This window comes from Python bivittatus, unplaced genomic scaffold, assembly GCF_059951505.1.
Source record: "Python bivittatus isolate LINGU-HERP-01145 unplaced genomic scaffold, Pbiv_v1 ctg000590_np1212, whole genome shotgun sequence".
Taxonomy (NCBI): domain Eukaryota; kingdom Metazoa; phylum Chordata; class Lepidosauria; order Squamata; family Pythonidae; genus Python; species Python bivittatus.
The window spans coordinates 362,626-389,820 of record NW_028277086.1 but is presented as its reverse complement, the minus strand read 5'-3'; the positions used below and the strand labels follow the sequence as shown (position 1 = coordinate 389,820).

Genomic DNA, 27,195 nt, shown 5'->3' with positions numbered 1-27,195 from the left:
CCCGGATCTGTGCTCTGCCCCACTCTAGGGCCTGATGAGAGACCTGGAGCAGCGGGAGCGGAGGATCAAGGAGATCCAGAGCACGGGCGACAGGCTGCTGCGGGAGGAGCACCCGGCCAGGCAGACGGTGGAGGTGGGTGGGGCGGGGGGTGCCCCAGCTGCAGCCCCAGCAGTCACGCCTGCATCACGAGCCCTTGTCAGAGGACTGCTTCCTGGCCCCTCTCCGGGCGAGTGAGGAAGTGGCTTCCTGGGCGTCCCCCGCTGGCCTCCTGGCCCACCCCCTCTGCTCTCCCCCCGCAGGCATTCCAGGCTGCCCTCCAGACCCAGTGGAGCTGGCTGCTGCAGCTGTGTTGCTGCATCGAGGCCCATCTGAAGGAGAACACCAGCTACTTCCAGGTAGCCCTGCAAGGAGGCCGCGGGGGCTCGGACGCCGAGCAGGAGGGCAGGGTGGTGACGGGGCTTCCCGCGGACAAAGGGGCCTTTGTCCCTCTGGCTCCCAGTGGCCCTGCGGAGGCTCCCGCATCATGCGGCGGTCAGCACCCCCACGATCTCCTTCCCCCCCCAGTTCTTTGCTGATGTGAAGGAAGCGGAGGAGTTTCTGCGCAAGACTCAGGAGACCCTGAAGAAGAAGTTTTCCTGCGACCGGTCCATCACGGTGACGCGCTTGGAGGACCTGCTGCAGGATTCCCTGGTGAGGGTGGGACGGGCCCCCCGACCCAGCAGCCTTCTTCTTTCCCTCCCTCTCCTCACTTACCTCGGCTGCTTTCTGCCCCCCACCCCCCGCTTTAGGACGAGAGGGAGCATCTCGCGCAGTACCAGAGCCATCTGGCTGGGCTGGCCAAGCGGGCCAAGACCGTTGTCCAGCTGAAGCCCCGCAGCCCGAGCCCCCCACTCAGGGGCCGGCTGCCCCTCCAGGCTGTCTGCGACTACAAGCAGGTGGAGGTGAGTGAGAAGGGAGGCCACGCACGGAGGCCTGGGGGGCTGCCTCTGGGCTGCAGCAGCTGAGCTTCCCCCTTCCTCGCCTCCAGATCACGGTGCACAAGGGGGATCACTGCACCCTCCTCAGCAACGCCCAGCCCTACAAGTGGAAGGTCTTGAATGCAGCCGGGAGGGAGTCCCTCGTCCCGTCCATCTGTTTCTTGGTCCCCCCGCCCAACAAGGAGGCCCTGGAGGCTGCCGGGAGGTACGTGCCCCCATGTGCGGGAGTGAGGCCCCTTCCCTTCCCTTCCCTCCTCCAGCCAGGCACTGCGCACACCCTGAGCCTCCCCAACTTGGGGACCAAGTGGAGGCTCCAAGCCTGGCTTTGGCGCCTCGGCTGCTCGGGTCCCCTCTGGGGCCACCCTGCCCTGGTCTGGTGAGGGGCAGCCTCTGCCCTGACCCCCCTGACGTCCCTTTAGGTTGGAGACGGTGCACCAGAAGCTGCTCAGTGCTTGGCACCAGCTGCACATCAACATGAAGAGCCTCCTCTCTTGGCAGTATCTGCAGCGGGAGATCCAGCAGATCCAGTCCTGGTCCCTCCTCATTGTGAGATCCAGATTCTCCCCCCCCCCCGCACCCAGTGCTGGCTTTCCCGACAAGGGCAGTCCAGCAGCAGAACCACCCGAGAGGTCCGCAGGGCTCATTCTCCCCACGGCTGAGCCCCGGGACTTGGGGTTCCTTGGGTCCGAAAGCAGGGAGGCCGGATAGGAGTAGCCCAAGGGGGAAACTGATGGCTGGGTAATGAGGCCTCCTGCCCCATCCCGGGTTTCTTGTGGTTGCCAGGGAAGAGAGCAGAAGCCTGGGGGTGCCCTGGGGGTTTGTGGTACTTCAACGTACCTGAAATGGGCAGACTGCGGGAGTGACACCCCCTCCGAGAGGCGATGGCCCCAGTGCCAGCCAAGCCCACAAGAGATTGAGCCCCCACTGGCAATGCCACCTGCAGGTTCAGGGGTTTGGGTGGGGCGCGCTGTTCTCAGGAGAGAGGAAGAGCGAGCAGTCTTCGTTCCCAGTCCTGAAGTGTGGGCAGGTTGCAGGGGAGGGGAGCCTTTGAGAGTCTAGTCCAAAGACCAGCTCGGTCTTTGGACTGGATTGGAAACATGCTGGGGGCCAGCACGGCTAGTGGAGGGGCTCCAGCAGCCTCTTCCCATCAACGTTTGGGGCCTGTGCGCTGCCCCAGGCGGGCGTCTAACCTGTCTCCAAAGCAGCCTCAGGTAGAGCTTGGGATGTGGGGCGCAGGTAGGTCAGACAAGGCAGCAGCCGCACCCTTGCCGGTCCCGTGGCTGTTGTAGCCGCCTGAGCTTCACTGCTTGTTGTGGGCCGAGGAATTCCCAGGCGGTGCCCCCAGTCTCCCAAGGAGGGCATAACTCTGCCTGTGTGCATCTGGGCCGGGGCCTCCTGCGTGGCAATGCCAGGCAATGCAGAGAGTGCCGCGTTGGTGGTCCCTGGCTCTGCCTGGGGCAGGCAGAGGGTTGAAGCAGAGCGGGAGGGAATGCAGACCCCCACCCCTTTTTAGGCCACTGGGGGCTGGTTAGCCGAGGTTTCAGCGTTGCACTGGGGAGGCATTCAGGGGGTCTGAATGTCTGCTGACTTGGTTTGCGTCCTCTTGGGGACAATGAGGAGGGGAGGGTCCCCCTGACGAGGCCTGTCTTCCGCAGTTTCGGACAATGCCCCCTGAGGATTACCGGCAGACGCTGCGCAGCCTGGAAACCCACTACCAGGAATTCCTGCGTGACAGCCAGGACTCTCAGAACTTCCTCCCAGATGACCGACTGCATGTGGAGCGCGAATACACCGTCTGCACCCAGAAGTATGAGCTGCTGCTGCGCGGGTTGGAGAAAGGTAAGGTCTGGGGGCCTTTTGCAGGCCATGGCCCCTGAGAACCCTTTGGTCCGGTGGAAGGGCTGTGCTTTGGGTGCCCCCCAGCCGGGACCGCTGCCCAAGCCTCAGCCTGGGCCTCTCTGCGTTTAGATGGCCACCTCCTCCCTCCCTCCCTCGCACTCCCTTGCTGTGCTCCATGGATGGCCTTGGCATGCTGTCTTGCTCCCATCTTGACTGATCTGTGGCCAAGAGAGGGGCTGGTGCCCCCTCTCTCTTTGTGGTCCCCCCACCACCACCTGGGGCAGGAGAAAGGGTTGCTTTCTCATCCACTAATTCTAGGCTTCGTTTGTGGGGTGGCAGGGGAACAGGAGGAGTCGCTGTGCAGGAACTTCATCTCTCAGCTGAAGGACATCCGCCTGCAGCTCGAAGGCTGCGAGTCCCGGACCATACACAAAATTCGTTCTCCACTTGACCAAGATCCTATTAAGGAATGTGCACAGCGCATCAGCGACCAGCAGGCATGGCTTCCCGTTGTATTGAGAGCAGGGCAGCTGCAGAACCTGATCCCCACTGCTGGGGTCTCCTTGGGGCCCAGGAGAGGCTTGCCCTGTCCTGGACACGTTCCAGTGAGGGGGAAGGACCCCCGACTGCCTGGGAGCTTTGGAGAGGCGCTGTAGAAATTCCAGGGCTTTTGAGGTGGGACAGGGAGGGTCCTGCCCTTTCCCCAGGAGTATGTATGTCGACATCTGTCCTCGCAGCTGGTTGGGCTGGGTCCCTGACCTCACCCCCCTCCCTCTCTTCAGGAGATCCACTTGGAGCTGGAAAGCCTTCAGAAGAGCTTGGGCAAAGTGAGCGCCCAGACAGAGCAGGTCTTGGCTCAGCCGGAGCAGGCTGGTTCGGCCCCCACACTGCACTCCGAACTGGATATCACGCTGCAGAAGATGGGTCAGGTGTACAGCCTCTCCAGCATCTTCCTGGAGAAGTAGGTGCCTCTTAGCACCAACTCTGACCCTGCCCAGCCATGGGGAGGGTGGGCACTGAGTCTTGCCACCCTTGTGCTTATTATAAACTCCTAAGAGTCAGTCCAGCAGAAGCAGGTTGGAGGTTCTAGATGGGGAATCAGTGCGTTCTGGAGACCCTCTGATCCAGCTCCCCACCTTCTGCTTTTACGTTCTCCTGGGGGTTCCTTGCAACTTCAAATTTACCTCGCTGGCTCTTCTGCTGACCTTCGCCCAGTTTTGTATTTGTAAAATATGGATGTATTTGGCAGAGAAGAAGGAACCACTTTGAGGGGAGGTTCCACTCCAGGGTCTGGATGTTTTGGGGATGGGTGTGATCTTTGTGTTAGCGCCTCCTTGCTCATTCCCTTTGGCCCTTCATGTATCTCCTGGCAAAGGGGCTTTGCAGTAATAGCCCTCCAGGTTACAGACTGCTCTCTCAAGAGCGACCTAGCTGGCACTAGTCTCCACGTCAGCCGTGTTTTTTTAAGGATGATGTGGCTTCATTCTTGTATGTCCTGGAGGCAAAGCGTCACTTAGAGAACCTTTGTGTTTCGCAACTTCAAAATCCCCAGCGTAACTCCCTTCCAGATGGGCAACCTTGTCCGGCTGCCATGTCTTAAGTCCACCCGCCTTCCCTGCAGGTTGAAGACCATCAACCTGGTCATCCGTAGCACCCAAGGGGCCGAGGAGTTGGTCCGGAGCTACGAAGAGCAGCTCAAAGATGTTCGGGCCGTGCCGTCTGACCTCAAGGCTGTCGAGGCTACCAAGGCGGAGCTCAAGGTGAGCAGCTGGGCCCATAGCTGCCAGGGAAGAGGGGCTGACTTGGCCGGGAGGGAGGCCATTGGGCCTGCTGGAAGGACCTGATAAGGGAGGGCTGTGGCCGGGTCAGGACGAGGCCAAGGCTGGGAAGGCCTGGTCCCGTCCCTGACCTCCCACCCTGGGTATGTCTCCTGCAGAGACTGCGTGGGCAGGTCGAAGGGCACCAGCCGGTCTTCAGCACACTGGAAGTGGATCTGGCCAAGGCCAGTGAGGTGAATGAAAGGATGGTGAGAGGCCACAGCGAGAGAGACCTGGACTTGGACCGCTACCGGGACCGCGTGCAGCAGCTCCTTGACCGCTGGCAGGCTGTCCTGGCCCAGATCGACCTGCGGCAGCGGGAATTAGACCAGCTGGGGCGCCAGCTGCGCTATTACCGCGACAGCTATGTCTGGCTGATGGAGTGGATTCAGGATGCCCGGCAGCGCCAGGAGAGCCTCCAGGCCGTGCCCATCACCACCAGCCAGAGGGTGCGCGAGCAGCTGCTGCAAGAGAAGGTGAGGCCTGGCCAAGTGGATGCTGGACCTGGCTGGCGCAGAGGCCCCAGGGAAGCCCAGCAGCGGGACCCGGGCTAGCCAGGCCGAGCGGAGGCCTCCAGGGTGGGAGAGGTGTGGGGCCAGCGTCCCGAGAGGTAGACCTGGCTTTCGATGAGGCCAGGCCTGGCTCTGACTCTGACTCTACATTTGCAAAGGGAAGGGTAGGTTAATTCAACCAACAAAGAGGCTTTACTAACTGCATATAACTGGAAAATTCAGGCTGTTTTATTTTTTATAAATCATTTATAAATCAAATTTATATCACTGCCCAACTCCCCCACAAGGAGGGACTTTGGACGGTTCACAACCAAACAATTTAAAACCAATAAAAACATAAATACTATAGCATAAAATACAATTATTAAATATGATAGGGTTTTATTTGCCAGTCTGAGAAGGGGAAGGGAGGGATTTTCCCAAGGGTCCGGCTTGGGGGCTCCCTTGGAGCTTGGCGGAGCTTTCTGAGGCCCGCAGCCCCTGCTCCTTCCTCGGGCCAAGAGCGTGAAGCTTCTCTGAGGGGCCCTGGGCAGCGAGGGGCCCCATCCTCAGCCACCTGAGCTGCTTTGTGGGCTGCTGTGGGGTGGGGGGCTGTGCTGAGCTGGGGCTGCCACAGGGATCCTCTGAGGCGCCTCTGGGCAGAATTTCCCTCTGAATTTCCCTTCTTTTTGAGCCACGGGCCCTCCCTGCGCCACTAGCCTTGGGGAGGGCGGCCCGCTCATTTCTTTGGCCTCTTGTTCCTGCAGAAACTTCTGGGAGAATGTGAGCAGAACTGGGAGAAGGTGGAGGAGTGCCACCACCTGGCCAAGCAGTACATCGATGCCATCAAGGTGAGTGGGTGGGTTGGGCTCTGCCGGCCGGGCTCAGCGGGCTGGACTCGAGCCTCCAAGCCAACCCCTCTTTCCATTCAAGGATTATGAACTGCAGCTGGTCACCTACAAAGCCCAAGTGGAGCCCGTCGCTTCTCCCGTCAAGAAGCCTAAAGTCCAGTCCGCCTCGGACAGCATCATTCAGGAGGTGAGGGGGCTGGACAAACCCGCAGAGGGTCGGTGGGCTTGTGGGATGGAGGCTCTAGAACAGAAGCATTCAGCTGCCGTCCCAGCTGGGTGGGAAGGAAGAGGTTCCTGACTGGGTGCTGGGGGTCATTCCCGGGAAAGAGGGGGTCGCCAGGGGTTCTTGGTCAAAACTGGGGGTCTTGTTTCTGGGGCAGCAGCAGCAGCTTCCCTTGAGAGCCGCGTGCTGCCCAGAGAGGGCGCTCTCGAGCTCCTGCCCTCACGCCGGGCATCCCGGCCTGGGGCCTCTTCCTTTGCCCGAGGAGCCTTGGCACCTTCGCTTGGGAGGAAGAGGCCATCAGGGCTGACCTGAGGCCCCCATCCCCTTTGACCTTGCAGTACGTTGACCTGCGGACTCGATACAGTGAGCTGACCACACTGACCAGCCAGTACATCAGGTTCATTACAGAGACTCTTCGGCGGCTGGAGGAAGAGGAGGTAAGGGGCGCCCAGCATGGCTCGGCTGCATCGGGATGGTTGGGGTGCTGCTCCCTCCCAGTGGGCCGTTGCGCTTCTCTGGCCCTCGCCTGGGCAGTCCCTGGCCCTGCGTGGAGCCCCGCAGCATGGGCATCGCCCTGCAGGAAGAAGCTGCACTTCCCCGATGGGCTGCTACGCCCACTGCTCCTTTGCCTGGGTCCGCTTCCGGGGCTCTCCTTCCTGCCCTCTTTTCCTGGGATTTGCTCTGGACTCCTCCCGTTTTTAACTTTTGGTTTCTGCCCTTTGGAAGTCAAGCTGCTTTGCCTGGGCTTGGTCGGGGCAGGTGTGTGTTGGTGGGGCTCTAACGGAGGGTTAACATCCAGAGGATGCGGCGGGAGTTTGTGTACCAGGTACTCCTTCGCTCTGCACGTGCTCCCACCCTTACGCTGTCCTCCCGATAGCCCTGCCCTGTCCACACAACTGAGGGAGGGGGCGTGGGACTGACGGGGGTTTCTGGTGGGCCGAGTGGGAAGGACAGGATGAGGCACAGCAGAGGCGTTTGGAGCAGGGAGGCACCTCTGTCCCGCTGGGCCTGTGGATCTGCCCGCCGTGCAGACGCTTGCAAGGTTTCCTGCCCCTTGGTGCGTTGCTTCCTTCTGCCTGGCCTGTGTGTATGCGTGAATGGTCACCTGCCTCCCTCCTGACTTCCCCCAGGGCTCACAGGAGGGGCTCGGAGGACGGTGGGAGAGGGGCGCCGTCCCCACTGTCTCCCTTGCTGTGCGGCTGCGGTTTCTTCCCACCCTTCACGTCCCCTTAGGTTGGATCTCCCTGGACCCCAAAGCCTACGGGCTCCTCGTCTGCTGGGCGTTCTGCTGCGCGGTGGCAGTGCATTGCGCATGGTGGCGGTGTGCTCCTGTAGCTCTTTTGTCTTGGGTCCTGCTTGTCTCTGGCGTCCGTCCATCCGTCCTCTTTTCTCAGTATGTGGGTCTTCCTGCTTCCTTGCCTGCTGCCCTACGTGAGAGTCACTCGCCCCCTCCTCCGGTCACCACACACCTTCCCGAAGCCTCGCCCCCCCATCTGCTCTTGTGATCTTTCTTTCTCTCCCCCTCCCCTTCTCTTTGCCCCCTCCCCATAGAAAGCCGCCGAGAAACTGAAGGAGGAGGAGCGGAAGCGCTTGGCGGAGGTGGAGGCCCAGCTGCAGAAGCAGAAGCAGTTGGCCGAGGCCCACGCCAAGGCTAAGGCTCAGGCTGAGCAGGAGGCCCAGGAGCTGCAGCAGCGCATGCAGGAGGAGGTCAGCCGGCGGCAGCTGGCGGCCATGGATGCTGAGCAGCAGAAGCAGAACATCCAGCAGGAGCTGTCACAGATGAAGCTCAGCTCCGACAGGCAGATCCTGTCTAAGCAGCAGCTGATAGAGGAGGTGGAGCTGAGCCGCAGGAAAGTGGAAGAGGAGATCCACGTCATCCGCCTCCAACTGGAGGCCACCGAGAAGCAGAAGGCCGGGGCGGAAGGTGAGCTCCAGGCCCTGAGGGCCCGGGCAGAAGAAGCGGAGCGGCAGAAGAAAGCCGCCCAGGAGGAGGCCGAGCGCCTGCGCAGGCAGGTCAAGGAGGAGACCCAGAAGAAACGCGAGGCAGAGGAGGAGCTGAAGGAGAAGGTGCAGGCGGAGCAACAAGCGGCGCGAGAGAAGCAGAAAGCCCTGGAGGACCTGCGGAAGCTCCGCGCCCAGGCGGAGGAAGCCGAGCGCCGAATGAAGCAGGCGGAGCTGGAGAAGGAGCGGCAGATCCAGGTTGCTCGGGAGATGGCCCAGAAGAGTGCCGAGGCAGACCTGCAGAGCCGGCGCCTCTCCTTCGCTGAGAAGACCGCCCAGCTGGAGATGTCCCTGAAGCAAGAGCACGTCACCATCACCCACCTTCAGGAGGAGGCCGAACGCCTGAGGAAGCAGCAGCTGGAGGCTGAGCAGGTCAAGGAGGAGGCCGAGAAGGAGCTGGAGAAGTGGCAGCAGAAGGCGAACGAGGCGCTCCGGCTCCGGCTGCAGGCGGAGGAGGTGGCCCACAAGAAGGCCCTGGCCCAGGAGGAAGCAGAGAAGCAGAAGGAGGATGCCGAGCGCGAGGCCAGGAAGCGGAGCAAGGCGGAGGAGTCAGCCCTGCGCCAGAAGGACCTGGCCGAGGAGGAGTTGGAAAAGCAGCGGAAGCTCGCGGAGGGCACGGCCCAGCAGAAGTTCCTGGCTGAGCAGGAGCTGATTCGCCTGAAGGCTGAGATGGAGAATGGGGAGCAACAGCGCCTGCTGCTGGAGGAAGAGCTCTTCCGCCTCAAGAGCGAAGTCAGCGAGGCCATCCAGAAGCGGAGGGAGCTGGAGGAGGAGCTGGCCAAGCTGCGGGCCGAGATGGAGCTCTTGCTGCAAAGCAAGGCCAGGACCGAGGAGGAGTCCCGCTCCGCCAGCGAGAAGTCCAAGCAAATCTTGGAGGACGAGGCCGCCAAGCTGCGGGAACTGGCAGAAGAGGCAGGTCGCCTGCGCGCCCTCTCTGAGGAGGCCAAGCGGCAGCGGCAGCTGGCCGAGGAGGAGGCTGCCCGGCAGCGAGCGGAGGCCGAGCGGATCCTCAAGGAGAAACTGGCGGCCATCAACGAAGCGTCGCGCCTCAATGCGGAAGCGGAAATTTCCCTGAAGGAGAAGGAGGCTGAGAATGAGCGGCTGAGGCGGCTGGCAGAGGACGAGGCTTACCAGCGGAGGATGCTGGAGGAGCAGGCGTCCCAGCACAAACACGACATCGAGGAGAAGATTGCGCAGCTGAAGAAGTCTTCCGAGAATGAGCTGGAGAGGCAGAAGACCATTGTCAATGAAACACTGAAGCAGCGGCGCATCATTGAGGAGGAAATCCGCATCCTCAAGATCAACTTTGAGAAAGCATCTGTGGGAAAGGCAGACCTGGAGCTGGAACTCAGCAAGATTAGGCAGAGCGCGGAGGAGATCCAGCGTAGCAAGGAGCAAGCCGAGCTCGAGGGCGAGAAGCTGCGGCAGGTGGCCCTGGAGGAGGAAAGCCGCCGCAAAGAGGCTGAAGCAAAGCTCAAGAAGATCCTGGCTGCCGAGCAGGAAGCCGCCAGGCAGCGCAAAGCTGCTCTGGAGGAGGTGGAGCGCTTGAAGGCGAAGGTGGAGGAGGCCAAGAGGCAGAAAGAGCTGGCCGAGAACGAGTCGGAGAAGCAGATCCTTCTGGCCCAGGAGGCAGCCCAGAAGAGGATTGCCGCTGAAGAGGCCGCTCACCTGGCCACGGCGCAGCAGAAGGAGCAGGAACTGCTGCAGACCAGGCAGCAGGAGCAGTGCATCTTGGACAGGCTGAAGGAGGAGGCTGAGAGAGCCAAGAAAGCTGCTGAGGAAGCAGACTTTGCCCGCCTCAAGGCGGAGCAAGACGCCACCTTGTCCCGGCAGCTGGTGGAAGAAGCCGAGCGCATGAAGCAGAGGGCAGAGGAGGAGGCCCAGGTCAAAGCCAGGGCGCAAGAGGATGCCGAGAAGCTCCGGAAGGAGGCAGAGCTGGAAGCGGCCAAGCGAGCCCAGGCAGAACAGGCAGCCCTCAAGCAGAAGCAGCTGGCCGACATGGAGATGGAGAAGCACAAAAAGTTTGCGGAGCAGACACTGAGGCAAAAAGCCCAGGTGGAACAGGAGCTGACCAAAGTCAAGTTGCGGCTGGAGGAAACAGACCATCAGAAGAACATCTTGGAGGAGGAGCAGCAGCGGCTGAAAGAAGAGGTGACCGAAGCCATGAAGCAGAAGACCCAAGTCGAGGAGGAGTTATTCAAAGTGAAGATCCAGATGGAGGAGCTGATCAAGTTGAAAACCCGTATTGAGGAGGAGAACAAGATGCTCATCATGAAGGACAAGGACAACATGCAGAAGATCCTAACCGAGGAAGCCGAAAAAATGAAGCAAGTGGCAGAGGAAGCTGCCCGACTGAGTGTGGAAGCCCAGGAGGCTGCCCGCATGCGCAAACTGGCAGAGGAGGATCTGGCTCAGCAGCGGGCGCTGGCAGAAAGGATATTGAAGGAGAAGATGCAGGCGATCCAGGAAGCCACGCAGCTGAAGGCCGAGGCCGAGATGCTGCAGAAGCAGAAGGACCTGGCTCAGGAGCGGGCCAGGAAGCTGCAGGAGGACAAGGAGCAGATACAGCTGCGGCTGGAGGAGGAGACGGAGGGCTTCCAGAAAACCCTGGAGGCAGAACGTAAGCGGCAGCTGGAAATCACTGCCGATGCTGAGCGGCTGAAGCTGCAGGTAACAGAACTGAGCCTAGCCCAGGCAAAGGCGGAAGAAGAGGCCAAGCGGTTCAAGAAGCAGGCCGAAGAGATCAGCAGCAAGCTGCACCAGATGGAGCTATCTACTCAGGAGAAGATGACCCTGGTGCAGACCCTGGAGATCCAGAGGCAGCAAAGCGACCAGGATGCTGACAAACTGCGGAAGGCTATTGCCGAGCTGGAGGTGGAGAAGGAGAAGCTGAAGCAGGAAGCCAAGCTACTGCAGCAGAAGTCAGAAGAGGTACCTGCCCTGATTGTGGTTCCCTACCCCCCTGAGGTTGAGAAATGCCCATCAGCCCCACCCCGGGTGCCCTCAGTTAGTCCACAGCTGAGGTGGCCCCAGGCAGGAGGGAGAGGTGCCACTCCACGGGGTGGATAAGCTAACAGTGCAGACGCAGTGGACCACGCTCCCTGCCGCAAGGGCCTACCCTACCGCGGGGTCCAGGCTGCGTGTTCAGGGGGAGCACCCGCCGTTCTCTCCCATCAGCCTGAAGAGGAGCAGGAGCAGGAGGTGTTCTTGCTTCCCTGGTGGGGTGCAGAAGAGGTTCCCTGCTGCTTGCAGGTCAGTACTGGTGACCAGGTTTCCCTCTGCCTATCAGAAGACCGTCGTGGTAAGTCATACTTTGGGAAATGGCTGGCTAGGGTATTCTCCCGTGGCCCAGACTGCTCCTCATTTCAGCAGGGAATCCTCTTTGCATCAAGGAAGCAAAGGAAAACATTAGGAGCATGAGCGGTGTACTGCTGAACCAAGAGTGCAAACGACAGATGCTACTCTGGAGTCTCCCGATTCAAACAACTGCTTCTTACTGTTTCTGTCAAAGTCCGTCTGAATTTTGACAGAACTGCAAATGGCAACTGTGAAGAGAAAGGGCGTGAAGACAGCTGGCGGGGTGGAGTGTTGCACCATCAACAGCGTTGCCCTCCTGAGGCCGGTCTGGGGATGCCCCCGTGGGGCCCCTCAGGAGGGGCTGGGGGAGGACTTCTAAAGACCTTCTGCACAAGCGGTCCCTCGCCCCTGGGCAAAAGTGGCAGAGTTCGCTCCACCGCTGTGCTCGCTCTCAAGTGCAGAATGCACCCACGTGTGGGGCAGCAGCTAGCCAAGTAAGGGTTGTGCAAAGACAGAGATGGATTGCTTGCTCAGAGCCTTCAAACTGAAGGGACTCTTCCATGAGTTGGCAGTGGGTTTGGGAAGAAATCACACAACCCATTCTCATCTGGTTTCTTCTCTGGGAAGGCTCCTTTCGTGGTCAGTCCATAGACAGTCCCTCTGAGGCCGAGGCCTGTTCAGAAGGAATTGGGCAGCGTTTCATAAAATGAGATGAAAATGCCCCTGCTTCCCTATCTTCTGCTTCCTTGACTTACGTGTGGCATGTAGTTACTGTCTGATGACTTCTTCCCTTCTGTGTTGGCCAGAGAGGATGACTGTTGAGCACGTAGCCACTGACAACTGCCTTTTAATATGACCTGTAGTATCTCTGTCAATTCCCCTTCAGCATTTTCTCTTTTTTTGGGGGGGGGGTACCATTTGGTTGATGCTCTTTGTTTTCTTCCCAACCCAGATGCAGACTGCTCAGAAGGAGCAGTTACGCCAGGAGACACAGATGCTCCAGCAAACATTCCTGTCGGAGAAGGATGCCCTGCTGCAGAAGGAGAGATTTGTTGAGGAGGAGAAGGCCAAGCTGGAGAACCTCTTCCAGGAAGAGGTTAAGAAAGCTCACAGCCTGAAGGCTGAGCAGGAACGTCAGCAGAAGCAGATGGAGCAGGAGAAGGAACAGCTGGAAGCCACCCTGAAGGTTGCCAGGGAGAAGCAGGCAGAAGCAGAGAAGAGTGTCTGTCAAAAGCAAGAGGAGCTCCAGCAGTTGGAGAGGCAACGTCAGCAGCAGGAGAAGCTTCTGGCTGAGGAAAACCAAAAGCTCCGGGAGAAACTGAAGCAGCTGCAAGAGGAACACCAGGCTGCTCTTGCTCAGACCCGAGAAATCATGATCCAGACTGATGACCTTCCTCAAGAGGCAGCTGTACAAGTGTCCCCAGGAAAACGTGTGCCGAACGGCCAAGATATGCTCGACGGTGTCTCTCAAAATGGTGAACCAGAGTTGGCGTTTGATGGTATTCGACAGAAGGTGTCTGCCAAAAAGCTGGCAGAGGCTGGCATCCTGAGCCAAGAAAACTGGGAGAATCTGGTGCACGGGAGAGTGTCCGTACAGGAGCTGTCCCAGGAAGAGGACATCAGGAAATACCTGCAAGGCACAGGCAGCATAGCGGGGCTCCTGATGAAGCCCACCAATGAGAAGATGAGCATCTATGAGGCCATGAAGCAGCAGATCCTCAGCCCAGGCACAGCACTCATCCTGCTGGAAGCACAGGCTGCCTCTGGCTTCATTATAGACCCCGTGAGGAACAAGAGTATCTCTGTCAGTGAGGCTGTGAAAGAAGGAGTGGTTGGGCCTGAACTGCACAATAAGTTGTTGTCTGCAGAGAGGGCAGTGACTGGATATAAGGACCCCTACACAGGTGAAAAGATCTCCCTGTTCCAGGCAATGACCAAAGATCTCATCATTAAAGACCATGGCATTCGGCTTCTGGAGGCCCAGATTGCCACTGGAGGCATCATTGACCCTGTCAACAGCCACCGCCTACCCGTGGACATCGCGTACAAACGAGGCTACTTTGATAAGGAGATGCAACGGGTCCTCTCTGACCCCACTGATGACACCAAGGGCTTCTTTGACCCCAATACCCAAGAGAACCTGACTTACCTGCAGCTCATGGAAAGATGTGTGACTGACCCTGAGACTGGGCTCATCTTCCTGTCGCTGACAGACAAAGCAGCCAGAGGACAGGAAATGGTCTACACCGATCAAGAGGCCAAGGATGTGCTCAAGAAAGCCACGGTGTCAGCCCCCTTTGGCAGATTTCAGGGAAAGACAGTTACCATCTGGGAAATCATCAACTCTGAGTATTTTACTGAGGAGCAGAAGCGGGAGCTCCTGCGTCAGTACAAGACTGGAAAGATCACCGTGGAGAAAATAATTAAGATCATAATTACAGTTGTTGAGGAGAGTGAGAAGAAGAGCCAACTCTGTTTTGAAGGCCTTCGGGCTCCAGTGCCGGCAGCTGAGTTGCTGGAGAGCAAAATCCTGGACAAAGAACTCTACAGTCAGCTGCACCAAGGGAAGAAGACAGTGAAGGAGGTGGCCAGTATTGATGCCATAAAAAGGTACCTGAAGGGTACTGGCACCATTGCGGGCATCTTGATAGAGTCAACTGGCCAAAAGTTACTTCTCACAGATGCAATAAAAAGAAACCTGTTGAAACCTGAGACAGCCCTCATACTTCTGGAGGCCCAGGCTGGAACTGGGTATGTCATTGACCCAGTGAGGAACGAGAAGCTTCCTGTGGACGAAGCAGTCCGAGCAGGAATGGTGGGGCCTGAGCTTCATGAGAAGCTGTTATCTGCAGAGAGGGCTGTAACTGGTTATAAGGATCCGTACACGGGGAAGGTGGTCTCTGTTTTCCAAGCACTGAAAAAAGATCTCATTCCTAAGGATACTGGGCTCCGACTGCTGGATGCTCAGCTTGCCACCGGAGGCATAATTGACCCTGTGCACAGCCATCGTCTCCCGCTTGATGTTGCTTGCAAACAGGGCTACTTCAGCGAGGAAATGAACAAGGCCTTCTCTGATCCAGCTGATGATGTCAGGCTGTACTATGATCCTAATGCCCAAGAAAACCTCACATATTCTCAGCTGCTGAAGAGGTGCCAAATAGATAAGCTGACAGGCCTCCACCTGCTCTGCCTCTCAGATGAGGCCATACGGCTTCATCAGGAGGAGCTCTACTCAGATAGTGCAGTCAAAGACTCCTTTGATAAGGCAACAATTGACGTTCCAGCCGGCAGCCTAAAGGGCAAGACGGTAACAGTCTGGGAGCTGATCCACTCAGAGTATCTAACTGAAGAGCAGAGGAGAGAGTTGATGCGACAGTACAAGACTGGCAAAGTAACCATTGAGAGGGTCATTAAGATAATAATCACAATTATCGAAGAGAGCGAGGCCAAGAAGCAAGAAAAATTGACATTCAGTGGCTTGCGTGCCCCAGTGCCTGCTAGTGAACTGCTTGAGTCCAAGATCATTAGCACACAACAGTATGAACAACTCAAGGAAGGGAAGAAGGCGGTGAAAGACATCGCCGAAGTGGGTGCTGTGAAGAGGTACCTGAAAGGGAGTGACTGCATTGCTGGCATCTATGTTGAAGAAACCAAGGAGAAGCTGAACATCTATGAGGCACTGAGGAAGAACCTGCTCCTGCCCAGCACAGCAACTGTCCTTCTGGAGGCACAGGCGGCCACCGGGTTTATGGTGGACCCAGTAAGGAACCAGAAGCTGCATGTCAACGAGGCAGTGAAAGCTGGCCTTGTGGGACCAGAGCTGCACGAGAAACTGCTCTCTGCAGAGAAGGCTGTTACTGGCTATAGAGACCCTTATTCTGGGAATACCATCTCCCTCTTTGAGGCTATGAAAAAGGGGCTTATTCTCAGGGACCATGCCATCCGCCTGCTGGAGGCCCAGATTGCCACAGGGGGCATTATAGACCCTGTGCACAGTCATCGTGTTCCTGTGGAAGTGGCATACAAGCGAGGCTACTTTGATGAAGAGATCAACCGAACCCTCTCAGATCCCTCGGATGATACCCGGGGCTTCATTGACCCCAACACCAAGGAGAATCTTACCTACTTGCAGCTGAAAAAGAGGTGTATTGAGGACCCTGAGACTGGCCTTTATCTCCTGCCTTTGAAACAGCCTGAAAGACCAACAGTGGTGGAGACAACCCAAGTGTACACTGAGGCAGAAACCAAGAAGATGTTTGAAGAAACCCAAATTGACATTCCAGCAGGAGAACTTGCTGGCTCCTCCATGTCCCTCTGGGACATTATGAATTCTGATCTCCTCCCTGAAGAGCAGCGTAAAAAATTGATGGAAGAGTTCCGCTTAGGTCACATGACAAAGGAACGCATGATCATCATCATCATCGAGATTATAGAGAAAACAGAAATCATCCGCCAGCAAGACCTCACCTCCTACGATTACATTAGGCGCCGCATCACTGCTGAAGACCTCTATGAGGCCAGGATAATCTCTCTGGAGATATACAATGCACTGAAGCAGGGTTCCAAGACCATCCGAGAGATTCTGGAGATAGAGACCGTCTGGAAATATCTCTATGGGACTGGCTGTATTGCTGGCATCTACGTTCCATCCAGCAAGCAGAAGCTCAGCATCTACCAGACCCTTAAAAAGGGACTGATCAGTCCTGAAGTTGCCCGATCCTTGCTGGAAGCCCAGGCTGCCACTGGCTTCATTATTGATCCTATGAAGAATGAAATGCTAACTGTAGATGAGGCAGTCAGGAAAGGGATAGTGGGTCCAGAAATGCATGATCGACTTCTGTCTGCTGAGAGAGCTGTGACAGGCTACCGAGATCCTTACAGCGAGCAGAAAATCTCTCTTTTTCAGGCCATGAAAAAGGATCTCATCCCTTCTGAAGAAGCCCTCAGATTGCTAGATGCCCAGTTGGCCACAGGAGGAATTATAGACCCATACCTGGGCTTTCACTTGCCCTTAGAAATTGCCTACCAGCGTGGCTACTTCAATCGGGAGACTTATGACAGACTTTCTGAGCCCAGTGAGATCCGCAGCTATATAGACCCTTCCACAGATGAGAAGCTCAGCTATACTCAAATCCTCAAGCGATGTAAGAAGGATGAGAATACAGGCTGTCTCCTGCTACCCCTCTGTGACACTCGGAAGCTGACCTTCAGGGGCCTGAGGAAGCAAATCACAGTTGAGGAGTTGGTACGGTCAAAGGTCATGGATGAAGCCACTGCCCAGCGACTCCAGGAAGGCTTAACTTCAGTGGAGGAGGTCTCTAAGAAGTTGCAGCAATTCTTAGAGGGCACCAGCTGTATTGCTGGAGTCTACATGGACTCAACCAAGGAGAGGTTGTCTGTATATCAAGCCATGAAGAAAGGCATTCTCCGCCCAGGGACAGCTTTTGAGCTGCTGGAAGCCCAGGCAGCCACTGGTTATGTAATTGACCCCATCAAGAGTCTCAAGCTGACTGTGGAGGAAGCGGTGCGCATGGGCATCGTGGGCCCAGAATTCAAAGATAAGTTGCTTTCAGCAGAGCGGGCAGTGACAGGTTACAAGGACCCCTACTCAGGCAAGGTAATCTCCCTTTTCCAAGCCATGAAGAAAGGACTGATCCTGAAAGATCATGGGATCCGTTTGCTAGAAGCTCAAATTGCTACAGGAGGCATTATTGATCCAGAGGAGAGTCATCGCCTGCCAGTTGAAGTGGCATACAAGAGAGGCCTATTTGATGAGGAAATGAATGAAATCCTCCTGGACCCAAGTGATGACACCAAGGGGTTCTTTGACCCGAACACCGAGGAAAACCTGACTTATCTGCAGCTGATGGAACGGTGCATCACTGACCCAGAGACTGGGCTGTGCCTCCTGCCATTGAAGGAGAAAAAGCGGGAGAGGAAGACCTCCTCCAAGTCCTCTGTTCGGAAACGCAGGGTGGTGATTGTTGATCCAGAAACTGGGAAGGAAATGTCTGTGTATGAAGCCTATCGCAAAGGCCTCATTGACCACCAGACCTATTTGGAGCTCTCAGAGCAAGAGTGTGAATGGGAAGAAATCACCATTTCCTCCTCTGATGGGGTAGTCAAGTCCATGATCATCGACCGGAGGTCAGGACGACAGTATGATATAGATGATGCCCTTGCAAAAGGCCTGATAGACCAGTCTGCCCTGGACCAGTATCGCTCAGGGACCTTGTCCATTACTGAGTTTGCAGACATGTTGTCTGGCAATGTCAGTGGATTCCGATCCAGGTCTTCCTCTGTTGGCTCCTCCTCTTCCTATCCCGTAAGTCCTGCTCATGCAAGAACCCAGCTGACATCTTGGAGTGATCCAACTGAAGAGACTGGTCCAGTTGCTGGCATCTTGGACACAGATACCCTGGAAAAAGTATCAGTTACAGAAGCCATGCACCGCAACCTTGTAGATAACATTACAGGCCAGAGGCTGCTTGAGGCCCAGGCCTGTACTGGTGGGATCATTGATCCAAGTTCAGGGGAGAAGTTCTCTGTTGCAGATGCTGTTAATAAGGGCCTGGTGGACAAGATCATGGTGGATAGGATCAACCTTGCTCAGAAGGCTTTCTATGGCTTTGAGGATCCAAGAACCAAGACCAAGATGTCTGCTGCCCAAGCCTTAAAGAAGGGCTGGCTGTACTATGAAGCTGGCCAGCGGTTCCTGGAAGTCCAATACCTGACAGGTGGGCTGATTGAGCCCGAGGTGCCTGGACGGGTCTCGCTAGAGGAGGCCTTGCAGAAGAACACAATTGATGCACGAACTGCACAGAAGCTTCGGGATGTAAACACTTACACCAAGTACTTGACCTGTCCCAAAACCAAACTCAAGATCTCCTACAAGGATGCCATAGACAGGAGTATGATTGAAGAAGGGACGGGCCTTCGTCTCCTAGAAGCCTCCTCCCAATCCAGCAAAGGATATTACAGCCCTTACAATGTCAGTGGTTCTGGTTCCACCTCTGGCTCTCGGTCGGGTTCACGAACAGGTTCCAGATCAGGTTCCAGGCGAGGAAGTTTTGATGCCACCGGTTCCGGCTTCTCCGTCTCCTTCTCTTCCTCCTCCTACAGTTCATCAAGTTATGGCCGTAGATACACATCAGGCCCTAGTATTGGCGGTGGCGGCGGCAGCGGCGGCAGCGTGGATGCAGCTGACCTCAGTTGCACCCTGATCTACCCAGAGGGGAGCTGTGGGTGGGAAGGAAACTGGCCCCCTCTTGAACTGCCCGGAAAACAGCTGCCTGTGGCCTGAAGGGCCCTTCCCCCTCCCTCCCCAAGCCTGAGATAACGTTTCCTTTCTCTTGCTCTGCATGTGATCCGGCTACTGGCTAACCCTACCATTATTTTTATTACTACTGCTGTTGCTCTTTTTTAACATTAAACCCAGAGTTTCCTTCCAGAGCAGTGCCTAAACTTTAACCAAAAAGACTACACTAATATATTAATATATATGATGGTTCTGACAGTATTTGTATATGGAGCGAGAGAGTGCGCGCACGCCTCTGTGCTCCCCACACCGCTTTGTGCCCCTGGAGCCTGCTTCTCTCCTACCCCTGCAGGACAGAATCCCACCCTAGCCCAGGCCAGGGCTAGGGCCAGGGCCACGGCCGGGCACCAACCGTCCTTTCGGCCATCTCCCCTCCTCTTCAGCGAGCGGCTCCATCCCAGGAGCTCTGCCAGCTCCACTGCCCCTTCCTGCGGAACCTCCGGATCACCCGTCTATGCAAAGACCGTCTGCGCCTCGAGGGGGCGGCAGGCAGGAGGCACTCCGGACCGATTCGCCCTCCAGAGATGTCCGGGTGCAGCAGGCTTCCAGCGCCGTGGCCTGGGCTGCTTCCTTCCACCGCGGGACGCGGAAGGGGCTCTCCTTGGCGCTGCTCCACAGACACTCCTTGGCTGGCTCCCCCTCCACACCCGACTCTGCGCTTGGACCGTAAGTGCAGGGGCTCCTGCTGTGCTGTTGCGCACCTGCCGCCTCTCAGATGAGCCCACCTGCCCACCGCTGCCGCTCCTCTCCTCTCCGTGCTCGATGCGCCACGGCTCTCCTGCCCGGCCGCCTCTCCCTCTCCCCGCGACTTTCCCGCTGGCTCGGCAGATCCTGGCCCTGTCTGGGCGCAGCTCTCCTTCCTCAGTTTCCTGGGACGCTTTGCGGGGGCGGGGGGGGGTCCTGCTAGGTCTAGCTGGGAAGTGCCCTACGCCAGACTGGCCAGGCAGGCTGTCGGGAGGACGGTTTGGCGGGGCAGCGTCCAAGCCCTGTTGCGCGTGGCCCCTGCAGAGACAGTTGTCAGGTCTCGGGAAAGCTGGGCTCTGTGGCCTTCTCTCTGCTGGGGGGCGGGGGGAGGATGCTCCTGGAGGGCGTTCTGCGTGGTGGTACGGGTCCTGGGGAGGGCCTTTTGACGAGGAGGCAGCTCGGCGGAGGTCACGGCTGCGGGTGCCTGAGTTTTGCTCGTGCCACTCGGTCATAACGTGTGCTCTTTCTCTCAGGCTGTTTTTTCTAGTCCTGCCAAAGAAGTCCCCTTGTCACTGCGAGAACTCCCTGGCTGGTTCTCTGAAGCTAGCGAGTCCAGCGCCGGCTCCCGAGGAGACCCGGGTCGGCCGGCTCCTCGTGAGGGGCCATCCGCAAAGGTAACTCCGGGGCCCCCGGCTTCTCCCAGGGGTGATCTGGCGAGCTGAGGTTGGACCCCCTGAACGCAGCCAGGCTAGAGAGGAGGCCCTGCTGCCGGCGGTCCCACCTGCCGCAGGCTCGGCCTCCGAACTCCCCCGCCTCAGCCTCAGCCTCAGCCTGCCGTTTTGCGGCCTCCCAGGAGGGGACAGGTGGGGAGGGGCAGCAGCCCAGCGGGCACCAGTGGGCTGAGGACAGCTGTCATTTCCACCAACTTGGTTTGATAACATCATCTCATATGTGGGTTCTTCTGTCTCATCCCATCCTGTTTCTTTCTTTACTGTTTTAGTGTTGCTGGATGTCCATCCCAACTCCTTCCCAGCTGCTGTGGATCTCGTGCCCCAGGGTTGGACCTCCTGCCATTCCCTTTGCAGCCACCACGGAGTAGCTAGCAGTGACTGGGGGGTGGGCAGCTGTGCAGAGGGCTCTTCTGCCGAACACGGATGCTCCTCAGCGGCGCGATTCTCAGCACCCGAGCGAGCTCCCCTGCGGTCCCAAAGTCTGCCTGCTGGGCTTTGCCAGGGACCGCCCTTGCACCGGCTGCAGGAGGCAGACCTGGGGACACTGGCGGCCGTGCTGGGAACAGCCCTTGCCTGCTTCTGCCCCCTGAAGCAGCCTCCAGCCCACCACCTTGTCTGCCCGTCTCAGGGAGCCGTTGCCTGGCCCCAAAGGCCCTTGGCCATCAGGGGTCACTCTCACGGTGGAGCTGTGCCAACTGAGAGAGAGGGAGCCTTTCCGCCGAGTGCCGGGCCCGTGCACAGACATCTTTCCCACCTGCCCCCTCCCTGTTCAGGCCCAAAAGGGGATCCGGCAGCAGCCCCCCTCCCTCCCTCCCTCCCCCCCACAAACATCGTCAGGCCATTCTCCTCCAACAGCTTCTTATTTGCTTCTGTGGATCAAGCCATCCCATCCCTGGCATTTGTCTCTTGTCCTCTCATTACCCGTGGTGTTTTGTTTTTGCATGCTGTATTAACCTGGGGAGGCCCATATCCATTTTCTCTCAACCAGCGCAGTCTGCTGGGCGTCCTTCCTTGGGTGTCCTTTGCCCAGGACTAACCTTGTTGCCAGATTAGACTATCCAGGTTCATCTCTATTTGGGGAGCAGGAAAACACTAACACCCTGACTTGTAAATAGCTTGAAGTGTTTGTAAAAACCTGCAGTATGGCCTCTCCACTAGGAGAGCAGTAAAGGAGATTTAATGAAATGGCTTTGCGTGGTCTGTTCCCTTCCCAACTTCCTGGACCTCATTTGGTTTGGAGCCAGTAGCACGGGGTGGAACGTACAAAGCTGTGTAAAGGATCAGTTCCTGTAATGTGACCTGGGACAGCAGGTGTGTTTGCACTCTTTTCAGATGGAACATTTCAAGCTGGCATGGGATCCTAGGCATCTGGCCTCCCCTTATCACCGCAACTGCATTTTAAAAGTGCCCCTCTGCTACTGAAAGAGGTGCTGTGAGCCCCGCTTCCTAAGTAGAGGGTCATCCCAGGGGTCTCACTGCTGGGAAAAGCAGGGTCTAGCCTCTTTGTGCACTCTAATTTCCAGCCCTCGAGTCCTCCTCCCCCTCCTCAACAGCTCTCACGCTTTTCAGAACCCTCTGTTGGCAGCAGCAAAGGCTTTTCTAAGGCTGAGAATGGGGGTGGGGGAGCTACAAAGAAGAGAAGAGAATCGGGTGGATGAGAATGAATGAGCTGTTTCTATATGTGCACAAGTGAGGAGGCACTAATCCCTTAGCAAATGGGAGGCAGGGGGGACTCGCCACCGCTCTGACGTGGTCAAAAAACTCCTGAAATTAACGACAAGGAGTCTTGCAGGTTGCTTGAAGGTGCTCTGAGGAATTCTCTTCTCGAATCCCAAATGCCAGGACTGGTAGTTGCAGCTTTGGGTTTGCACATTTAGCCAGGCTAGTGCCAGACGTAGGGCTGCATAAAATCTCTTTCGGGGGAGGGGGGTAGCAAACAGCTTGTTTGGTTAGTGCCTGACTCTTGTGGAGTGAATCTAGAGACTCAGTCCAGTACCAAAGTGAGGTGTGTTGTGTCAACCCAACCCTAGAAGAGAAGGGGTAGCGCCGGCATTCAGCCGGGTGAGATAAATACTCTTGGTTGGGCCCTGCGCTAGAAACACAATAAAAAAGTGACAAGAAGAACGTTCTAAAAACTTTGAAGAGGGTGTGTTTAGATTCCTGTCTTGAATGCTGAGAATGGGTGCTTAAAAGTTTGAGAGCCTTTTTGAATTTTCAAATTTTAGCATAAAGATGACCTAAAATGTGCTCTGTTCTCCACAAGTCCTAAAACTAAAAAGAACCCAATTAAACCAACGAGTCAAAAACATTAGACCTGTTCATTTATCACTGCAACTAAACATTTCCAATGACTGAATTATTCCTGCACATCAGTTTTGAGGAATTTTAGCCCATTCCTCCTTACAGAACAGCTTCAACTCAGGGGTGCTGGTGGGCTTCCTTGCATGAGCTGCCCGCCTCCGGTCCTTTCACAACATTTCTATGGGATTAACCTTAGGACTTTGACATCAACTTTCTTCCACTTTAACCATTCTTTGGTCATATGACTTGTATGTTGTGGGTCATTGTCTTGCTGTATGACCCACTTTTTCTTGAGCTTCAGTTTATGGACAGATACCTTCACATTTTCCTGTTGAATTTTCTGGTACAGTTCAGAGTTCATACTTCTGTCAATGATGGCAAGCCATCCTGGTCCAGAGGCACCAAAGCAGGCCCAAACCATGATAGTGCCACCACCACATTTCACAGATGGGGTAAGGTTCTTATGCTGGAATGCAGTGTTTGGCTTTCACCAAAAATAATACTTTTCATTCAAGCCAAAAAATTCTATTTTGGTCTCCTCCATCCACAGAACATTCTTCTGGCTTATCCATGTGGTCTTTTGCAAACTCTAGATTGGCAGCAATGTTCTTTTTGGGGAGTAGTGGTTTTCTCCTTGCAACCCTGCATTGCACACCCTTGTTGTTCAGTGTTCTCCTGATGGTAGTCTCATGAACATTGACATTCACCAATGTAAGAAGAGGCCTTGAGTTCCCTAGAAGTTACTCTGGGGTTCTTTGAGACCTCCCAGAGGATTACACACCTTGCTCTTGGTGTGATTTGGTTGGTTGACTACTCCTGGGAGGTTAACAACGGTGTTGAATTGCCTCCATTTGTACACAGTCTGCCTGACGGTGGACTGGTGGAGTCCAAACTCTTTGGAAAAAGTTTTGTAATCTTTTCCAGCCTGGTGATCATCAACAAATGTTTTTCAGAGGTCCTCAATAATTTCCTTTGTTCTAGCCGTGACACACTTCCACATCTCTGTTATGAAGATCAGACTGTGATAGTGAATACCCAGAATTCTGTTCTTTAAATAAGGCAGGACCTCCCACTCTCACCCGATTATCATCCCACTGACTGAAACACCTGACTCTAATCTCCCCTTCAGTTGAACTGAAAATCCCAGAGGTTCACATACTTTTGCTGCACACGAATATGTAACACTGAATCATTTTCCTCAATAAATAAATGAACAAGTATAATGCTTTTGACTCATTTATTTAATTGGCTTCTCTTTGTCTAGTTTTAGGACTTCTGTGGAGAACAGATGATGTTTTAGGTCATATCTGCAGAAACATTGAAAATTCAAAAGGGTTCACAAACTTTTAAGCACCACTGTAGTCCCCAGGTGCTTTCAGGATGAAGCATCTCAGAATGCCTCTTGCACACATTTCTGCCATGCTGCCGTTGCTGCCAGCAGGCCCCATTCTCTCTCCCAATCCCGCGCCTTCGACCTGGCCTGGCCTGGCCTGCCTTTGGCTTCCCTTTCCCGGGCCAGGGACTGGCGGAAGGCAGCGGCCTAGGTTCCTCTTCATTTTGCGCCCCTCTTCCTCAGAGGAAGCCGGGCGAAGGGAGGAAGCCAAGCCCCGTGCTCTGCCTGCCCTTGGCTCGTCCTGCCGCTGGCAGCTGGGGAGCCCTCGGGCTGGCAGCTTGGCAGAGGGGAGGGCGTTCCTCGAGGGCGGTGTAACGCCAGCCTCGCATCCTGGAAGGGTTGCAGCCCCTTCCCGTTCCTCAAAAAGCAGGCGCAATCGAGAAAGGTCCAAAGGAGGACTAAACGCCACCAGAACCTGGCAGCCAGCACCCCACAAGAATCACAAGAAAGGGCCTTCTCTGGCCATGCATCGCGCCTCTTTGGGGGCCCTCGAGTCTGCCAAGCAGCTCCTGGGGTCTGTCGGAAAGGACGGTGCAGTGACAGGCCCTCTGAGATTGTTTTTCAGGGCACCGCCTGAGCAAGAGGAAGAGTGACCACGGGCGAAATAAAGCCCGACCAGTGCATCACCTGCAGGCCTCCCCCCAGAGCCCCCCCAGGGAATGGCACTGCAGAGTCTCCAGGTTTTCCCCAACTTCCCGGTCTCCCCTAACTTTAGGGGGCTCCCGCTGCAGAGAAACGCACTTGCAAAAAGCCGGCTGGGTGGTGCTGAGGTTGACCCCCCTTCCCCGTTTTAGACCAGGGAAGAGGAGGAAGACCAGCCCTCTCCGCGGAGACCCAGGTGGAAAACCCTCCAGCCCCGGGAACTCCGAGAGCGGAGGGGAAAGGGAGGCCTCTCGCCCAGACGGCCAGCTTCAGCGATGCCCGCTCGGTCCCCGCGGAACAAGGGAGCCCGCTCGGGTGAGGGCGCACAGCCTCGGCCGCCCAGGGGTGGAAAGGCGCGCGGCGCAGGCCTTCGGCCGCCCCGTCTCTTCTTTTCGGCCCCCAGGTCTGCGGCTGGGATGCTGGCAACCGAAGCCCGGCGCCCCGAGCGGGCCCTCTCGCTGCAGACCCGCCAGGAGCCGCTCAAGGTCGCGCGCTCTGCCTCTGCCAGGCGGCCCCTCTGTCGGAAGCGCGGCTCCGCGCAGCGAAGGGGATCGGCGGCAGCGGCGGCCGGCAACTTCCCGGCCGGGGACCGCCTGCTGCCGCTGTTCCTCCTCGGGGCCGGGGACGTAGGCAGGAGCCTGCCCGGCTGAACGCGAAGTCCCTTGGATTGGCAGGCCGCCGCGTCGCGGCAGCGGCGATGCCACGCGAGACAGACTGCCGGGACCCCCCCTCCCCCCACGAAGCAGGCGCGGCCCTTCCGCGGCCCTCCGGGGCTGCCACCCTCCTTCGGTCCTCCCGCGAAGGGCCGGCGTTCCCCGCGGGGCCGTGTTGCGAGAAAGCAGAAAACGGGCTGGGCCAGACCCAGACCCAGACCAAGTCCGAGGCAGTGCCCCCCCCCCCAGGTGCCACGTCCTGCACTCGTCCCTCGCTGGGGGGGGGGGTGGCCGAGCCCTCCCCCTCCACAGCGCATGCAGCCACGCGGGGCCCCGAGCCGTGGGGGTCGTGCCCGGCGGGAGCCTCAGACCCCTCGGTCGCCCTCCAAGCCCAAAGCAAGAGAAGCCGTCGAGCGCGGCTGCAGAGAAGGCTTCTGGCGAGGAAGGGGCTGCGGTCCACCGGGAAGCGGCTTCTGCTCGGCCCAGCCCGCCCCTCGACCCGGCAGGCGGCTTTCCATGCTGATCCATCTACCGGGCGCTGGAGCTGGTCTCGGCTCCAGAGCTCCCCTGGAAGGGTTCCTCGCCCGCTCCGAAGGAGGGAAGACCGAGGCTTGCTAGGCGGGGAAAGAGAGGGCCGGGCGGGGCCAGTTGGGCTCTTGAAGGACCTCTCTCCTGGGGAGGAGCAGAAGCAGGAGGTGGCAAGGTGGGGATGCAGCCTCGGCCACTCTTCACGCCCCCGGGGGCTTGAGGGGACAGACTAAAAGGACACCCTCTGGGAACAAGGCCATTTACAGCCCCCTTTCTGCCCACCCCGGGACTTAGGTTGGGGGGGAATGCTCTCCTCTTTCATCTGAGGGAAGTGTGGCCAAATGCCAGCTTGTGCAAAGACAGGGATGAACACCTGCTTACCCACGGGGCATGTTGTGCTGTCAAGTCCCGAGAAGGTAAACGCAGGGCCGCATCATCTGCGAGGAAGGGAGGTAGGGAAGCACAAGAGGCCTCTGCCTCTTCCCACGTTTCCTGGATTTTCTAGGAATCTGGGTGTGACAGCCAGAGCAGGGCTGGGTTTAGCCAGCCTGATCCTGCGGGCTTTTCTCTTGCTTGCTTGCTCGCTCACTCTCGCATGCACAGACGGCTGCAGTAGTGCCAGCCAGGTGTGGATGCAAACCAGAAAGAGAATGCAAAGTAGGGGCAGCCCCCCTCAGTTTTCCACTGGCTTACATTCCATGTGTGCAATGATTGATCTGCAGAAAACCTCTTCGAAACACAGCAATACCAGCAGCAGTCAAAGCACTGAAAAATCTTCATTCAGCCTCTGTTCCACTTTGTGGCCCCAGGCCTGCTGGAGATGAAGAGATAAATTTAAGGGCAGAGCAAGTCCAGGTTCCAGCTGTGTGTGTTTTCACACGAGTGGAATTTCTTCAGGCATCTATAAATGTATTGGAATTCTCTTTTCAAGGAGAATCACTTTAAATAGAGTAGTTGACATGCAATGTTTTTTCTTTATATTTTTATAATGGGAATGTTATGATTGTCCACTGGGTCACACTGCGGCCTTTCACCATCTCTCTTTCAATGGGGCTAGACTTGAGAAAGATGGTCATGGGGACTCTGGGGCACTCCAGGTGGAGCATTTGGCCAGGGAGCGTCGAACCTGGGCTGCCGAGCCAACCTCCCCCCTGGATACCACGGTCCCTTTCGGCCCCGGCATTCTGGGTTTGCATGAGGGGGGTTCCTGCTCGGACAGGAGCAGGGCTTCTCAGCTATGGCAACTTTGAGGTGCATGGACTTCAACTCCCAGAATTCCCCAGCCGACATGCTACCTTGGATCTTGCAGCTTCTAGAGGAGAGAGTCCTTCTCCCTGCTCACACCCTGGTGGGGTTGACCTCCACCTCAAAGCCTCTGCGCCAGAGTTGCTCGCCAGACCCTCCCTCTGTCCATACATGCGGCGTGTGGTTTCTTCCCCTGCAGACAC

At 57.1% G+C, this 27,195-nt stretch overlaps 1 protein-coding gene across 19 annotated transcripts in view; it reads left to right on the top strand.

Annotated features, from left to right (window-relative positions):
- PLEC (plectin) overlaps positions 1-20,173 on the top strand; it is a 62,258-nt gene extending 42,085 nt beyond the window's left edge. For all 19 annotated transcript variants that reach the window (XM_088148730.1, XM_088148729.1, XM_088148734.1 and 16 more), the window contains 17 exons: positions 29-133; positions 301-396; positions 566-691; positions 790-942; positions 1,029-1,183; positions 1,398-1,524; positions 2,634-2,817; positions 3,157-3,314; positions 3,600-3,778; positions 4,439-4,577; positions 4,754-5,110; positions 5,893-5,976; positions 6,059-6,163; positions 6,538-6,636; positions 7,751-11,131; positions 12,450-19,481; positions 20,033-20,173. In XM_088148730.1, coding sequence (XP_088004856.1) covers positions 29-133; positions 301-396; positions 566-691; positions 790-942; positions 1,029-1,183; positions 1,398-1,524; positions 2,634-2,817; positions 3,157-3,314; positions 3,600-3,778; positions 4,439-4,577; positions 4,754-5,110; positions 5,893-5,976; positions 6,059-6,163; positions 6,538-6,636; positions 7,751-11,131; positions 12,450-18,800 — 11,799 coding nt within the window. In that variant the 3' untranslated portion in view covers positions 18,801-19,481; positions 20,033-20,173. The remainder of the gene's footprint in view (positions 1-28; positions 134-300; positions 397-565; positions 692-789; positions 943-1,028; positions 1,184-1,397; positions 1,525-2,633; positions 2,818-3,156; positions 3,315-3,599; positions 3,779-4,438; positions 4,578-4,753; positions 5,111-5,892; positions 5,977-6,058; positions 6,164-6,537; positions 6,637-7,750; positions 11,132-12,449; positions 19,482-20,032) is intronic.
- The last annotated feature ends 7,022 nt before the right edge of the window (positions 20,174-27,195 follow it).